The sequence below is a fragment of the Hemicordylus capensis genome, chromosome 14, assembly GCF_027244095.1.
Source record: "Hemicordylus capensis ecotype Gifberg chromosome 14, rHemCap1.1.pri, whole genome shotgun sequence".
Lineage (NCBI taxonomy): Eukaryota > Metazoa > Chordata > Lepidosauria > Squamata > Cordylidae > Hemicordylus > Hemicordylus capensis.
The window spans coordinates 15,219,318-15,224,812 of record NC_069670.1 but is presented as its reverse complement, the minus strand read 5'-3'; the positions used below and the strand labels follow the sequence as shown (position 1 = coordinate 15,224,812).

The window sequence follows — 5,495 nt, the reverse complement described above, 5'->3', positions numbered from 1 at the left end:
GTGCCAAAATATTCTCCCATCCTCTGGAGAACAGGGTAGCCTGCGAAATGACAGCTCTGATGTACAATATAATGATGTTCAAAAGGTCAATATACAAGACAATATTTCAACTCTACCTCTAACGTCTATGTATATCTTCAGACTATGGACTATATGATGGCTAGCTTGGATGGCTTTACGTGGCGGTTAGGCAAATTCATGAAGGGCAGGTCTTTCCATGGCTACTGGTCTGGATGGCTATAGGCCACCTCCAGCCTCAAAAACAAGATGTCTCTAAATACAAGTTGAGGGGGAGTAACAGCGAGAGAGAGGATGTGCCTTCAACTCCTGCTTGGGGGCTTCCCAGAGGCATCTGGTGGGCCACTGTGTGAAACAGGATGAAGGATTAGACAGGTCTTTGGGCCTCATCCAGCAATGCTCTTATGGACATTTTAAAAATTTCAGCACTGCCTTATACTCCACTTAGGAAAAATGGTTCGGATCTGAATTTTCCTCGAGCTAAAACCCAAAGAGGCATTTCGGAGTCCCTCTTCAGGAGGAACACTGGATAATTTGCTCTAATAATAATACCCTGCTTACCCTATACTTTCCGTTCCCAGATGTACGGAAAGGGCTCCATGCTTGTATACAACCCTTGCCCACCTGTCTCCTCTAACCCTGAGCAATCTGACCATGTGAACCATCTCCCAGAGTCCTCTTTGCTGCTTTGATTGTGGATCTAAGTATTTTGCCCATATGGAATTTAAAATTGGTTGTAGAATGTTGATTGAGTAGGGATGGAGTAGTCCAGTGGATGTGAGCCACCTTCATGAAAAAGATCGTGTGCACGATTAAGTCTATGACATGCAACTGACGTGTGGCGATTCGTCTCCGCTCTCCAGCTCAGATGTTACTTCCTGGTTGACGTCACCATGCCTCCTTGCCTGAGTTGTCACGGTCAGGCAGTTGAAACACGAGAGTGTGATCCATGAAGCTCTCTCCTATCAGAATGAATTGTCCCTAATCACCTCTCTGCCACTGGAGGCTCTTTGTAGCCGTGGGCACACCTCTTATGTCACCTCTCTGCCTATTCCTCTCATTGGCAACTACTCAGAACGAGTGGGTGGATGTCCTACTTGCCTCCGGCTGAACCATCTCTTTAGAGATGCAAAAGAACGTGCTGGCAAGACATTAAAGCACACACAATGTGACAAATAATTGGCTCTGCAATGTCGAGAATGGAGCCGTCCAATCGCAAGGGGTGCTCCGGAACCCTATAAAAGCCCTTCATCCTGACATGCTTCACTATCTTACATCCAGACCTTAACTTCAGACGTCCAAAAGTTTCCAGGAAATCAGGTGAGCCAGACATAATCATTGAGTGTTTACTGGTAATAATAATTGATTACCAATCATTTATTGGTAATAATATCAGAGATTAAAGACGGGGCCTTTTAAGCAGTGGCCCCTCAGCTCTGGAACATCCTCCTGGAGGTGCTCCACCATGGTCCCTCCTCAGGGGTATTTAACTGTTTCTTAAATAAAGACCCTAAAGTCGCTTTAGAAAGGCATTTTAATTTTGTTTTATTTTTGACTGGTAGGTTTTGACTTTTTAACCTGTGATTTGCAAATTGGTTTTAACGGGGACTGGTTTTTAGTTAATTCCTACTAATTGTATTAGTTTTATATTGCTTTTATTGATGCTGTAAGCTGCTCTGAATGGTAGTGTACTGGAGTAGTGGTGGGTGGGGTGGAGAGAGAGAGAGAGAGAGAGAGAGAGAGAGAGAGAGAGAGAGAGAGAGAGAGAGAGAGAATATATATATATATCTATTTTGTATCAAATAGATAAAAAACCAATCCTTATAGATAGATAGCATCCAGGACCAGGAATGTCCGGTAAAAGTGAGTGCGGTTAGGAGGGAAATTTTGGGGTATATGGGTAGCCTCAAGTCACTATAGTAGAAGCTTTAAACAAAACAGCATGGGTGGTTTCGAGTTCTGATAGCCCTTGTGATTTTTTTTAAATGCTTAAATGATCGTTGTAATGGCCTTTGGTTACACGGTACATTGACTGGTTGGTTGGTTAGTTGGTCAATTAGCATGGAGGTCTCCCGGAGAAATGGAAGTGGGGAAGGGTTTTCCAACGTGTGAGTCAAGCAAAGGTGGTGGGGTGCACTATGGAAGAGATCTGTGACTCTAGCAGAACCTGATCATCACAGTGGGGCGTATCTGTGGGTGAACCCCGTTTACGGCTCCTATGGGAGGTTTCAGACACACACCACAGGAGCATACCTCCAGTAGCCTCTCCCGCATGGCTTACCGACTTTCAGCTGATAGTGTGGAGCTGCCCGTAGAAGTTTTAGAGTTGTAAGGGACCTTAGAGACCTTCTCGAGGGTCTCACATTGGGTCTTCATGAGAAGAGCCTTCTTCTGAAGACCCTTCTTCTTCATCTAACCTGGCTCACTTGCTTGACTCAGCTGGCTACACCTGGCTAAATGTGTTCTCTGAAGGCACATGTCTCATATAGTCTTTCCTGAGCCTCCCTGCTCTTCCCTCCTTCAGCATTCTAATCGCAGACTATTAGCGTGGCTATGGTCAATGCTGCTGTTTTCAGGCCCTTAATTGAATGCATACCCAGCCCTCTGCAGTGTTGTACATGTGATATTCTCAGAGGATGGAATTGTAGCTCAGTGGTAGAACTTCGGCTTTCCATGCAGGAAGTCCCAGGTTCCACCCCTGGCTGTATCTCCAGGTAGAGCTGGGAGAGACTCCTGTCTGAAACCTTGGAGAGCCACTGCCATCCAGAGCAGACAATACTGAGCTGGATTGGCCAAGGGTCTGACTCCGTATGTCAGCTTCCTATGTTCCCATGGTTAAGTTTCAGTTCATTTGGAGAACTGTGTGCAACTTATTTATAACCCCATCTACTGTGGCTCCAGGTTTCCCTCAGACTACTTCATAAGAACATAAGAACAGCCCTGCTGGATCAGGCCCAAGGCCTATCCAGTTTCATCCAGCATCCTGTTTCACACGGTGGCCCATCAGATGCCTCTAGGAAGCCCACAGGCAAGAGGTGAGGGCAGGCCCTCTCTCCTGCTGTTGAGCCCCTGCAACTGATATTTAAAGGCAACTGGACTCTGAGATTGGAGGTGGCCTGTAGCCACCAGACTAGTAGCCATTGATAGCCCTGTCCTCCATGAATTTGTCTAGGTCCCTTTTAAAGCCATCCAAATTAGTGGCCATCACCACATTCCATGGCAAAGAATTCCATATTCCAACCTCCTCTATGACCTCTCCTCAGCTAAGTGTCCTCACTCATTTTCTGTGACATTTTCTGAGCGTTCCAGCCAACTGAAACAGCCAGTCAGTCCTTTAGTAGTGTTTCTAGGCCACAAGCCATCCAAAGGTATAGGAGCAATTGACTTTCAAATCTTATCCAGCGTCCTACGATGGATAAGAGCATCCTTCCTTAGCCAGCATCCTTCCACTCACGGTGGTCTTCCATCTTTTGTTTTGCAGGTCCGACCCATCTCCCAAAAGATGGACACTTACAGAGGCGGACAAGACCCGTGCTATGATCCCGGAAGAACTGTTTGTGCTGAGCCATGCAGAGAATATTCCGGGGGCGGCTCAGTCTGCTCTGAACCCATTCCATCACCGTGCTATCCTCCTCAGTCAAGACGTGAAGTGGACTGTTGCAACACACCCCCACAGCAATGCTGTCCTTCACCACAGCAGAATTGTCCTCCCTATTGCCCCCCGGTTCAGAAGTATTGCCCCCCGGTTCAGAAGTATTGCCCCCCGGTTCAGAAGTATTGCCCCCCAGTTCAGAAGTATTGCCCCCCGGTTCAGAAGTATTGCCCCCCAGTTCAGAAGTATTGCCCCTCGGTTCAGAAGTATTGCCCCCCAGTTCAGAAGTGCTGTCCTCCGGTTCAGAAGTATTGCCCCCCAGTTCAGAAGTGCTGTCCTCCAGTACAGAAGTATTGCCCCCCGGTTCAGAAGTATTGCCCCTCGGTTCAGAAGTGCTGTCCTCCGGTTCAGAAGTATTGCCCCCCGGTTCAGAAGTGCTGTCCTCCAGTTCAGAAGTATTGCCCCCCGGTTCAGAAGTGCTGTCCTCCGGTGCAATCGTACTGTCCTCCATACTGCCCTCCCAAGCAGAAATATTGTCCACCAGTTCAGCAGTATTGTCCTCCACCTTGTCAACCCAAACAGACGTATTGTCGTCCGGTTCAACAGTATTGTCCTCCGTACTGCCCACCCCAACAGAAGTATTGTCCTCCTGTCCAACAGTACTGTCCTCCACCTTGTCCACCCATACAACAATGTTGTCCTCCAGTCCAACAGTGCTGTACTCCGATCCAGCAATACTGTCCACCCTGCTCGACCATCGGACAATCTGACATCTGCCAGGTACAACAAGTCTGTCAAGTGCCAGCACAACTTTTGAAGAACTAGCTCCTGAGACCCCTGGAAAGTGCAAATATGTTCATCTGCCTCGAAACGCTGGCTCCTTCTTCTGGAGATCTCGATCACGGCTGTTAATTTTACATTGGCAACCAAGCCCATCTGCTCAGTTTCTTTTGACAAGCAAGCCATTCAATGTCCAAGAAGAACATGGTCTAAGTGTGACATATTTCTAGTGGTGATTTTTTATTCAGACTATGAGCCCAACGGCAATCCCCCAGGGCCCTATTAATGCTTTCTGTGCCCCTAAGCGCATCTAGGGAGTTGTCCTTTTTGGTTGACCCACAACTGTTCAACTCCATCCCCTCGGAAACCTACCATATTTCAAGCAGAGGGGTGTTTGGGATTTATTCTGAATAACTTTTGACCCCCTGGGATTGAGTTTGTCCAGTGGTATTTGCCCAAGATTAGGCTGAGATATAGAATTCATAATCTTTAAGCGATCATATATCGGGCAATTTTAGTTCTTGGTGTGTTTTGGTTTAAAGGTGATATTTATTGGATATTTTATGGGTACACCTATTATTATTATACTGGATCCAAAGGGGGCCAGAAAGCTTCCACTCACAGAAAACTTCTTCCACTCACAGAAGAGTGATGCAGGAGAAAAGAGAGCCCTGAATTTAGAGAACTTCCTCTGTTTCACAAGCAGTTGGGAGGACCTGGCCCAAGACCTCTTCCCAAAACCTTCCTATGGCTCCCTAGAGCTCCAATGCAACAGCCCATGTCTTCACCATTCACCATATCTTAGGGGTACATTAATGCAACCTCTGATAGGATTGTGGGAAACATTCCTTTCACTTTCTCCTTCCTCTCTCTATTCTTGGATCCAAAGTTATAATGATGATGATGATGATGATGATGATGATGATGATGATGATGATGTGTGCTATTTACCAGCCTATTATTATTATTATTATTATTATTATTATTATTATTATTATTTATGCAGCACAATAAAATTTCAAAAAAAATTCCATATTTCTCAGATCCTCTATGTCTTCAGATTGATTCATACACTCTTCAGACTTGAAATCTCACATATGGGGTG

The 5,495-nt window shown here is 46.1% G+C and overlaps 1 protein-coding gene across 1 annotated transcript; it reads left to right on the top strand.

Annotated features, from left to right (window-relative positions):
* The first annotated feature begins 3,311 nt into the window (after positions 1–3,311).
* Positions 3,312–4,613, top strand: LOC128337548 (uncharacterized). Its single transcript, XM_053278667.1, has 2 exons — positions 3,312–3,386; positions 3,500–4,613. The coding sequence occupies exon 2, from the start codon at positions 3,521–3,523 to the stop codon at positions 4,433–4,435; it is 915 nt and encodes a 304-aa protein (XP_053134642.1). The 5' UTR covers positions 3,312–3,386; positions 3,500–3,520; the 3' UTR covers positions 4,436–4,613.
* The last annotated feature ends 882 nt before the right edge of the window (positions 4,614–5,495 follow it).

Coding starts and splice junctions, on each gene's coding strand:
- LOC128337548 (XM_053278667.1), top strand. CDS start 3,521: ATGGACACTTACAGAGGCGGACAAGACCCGTGCTATGATCCCGGAAGA.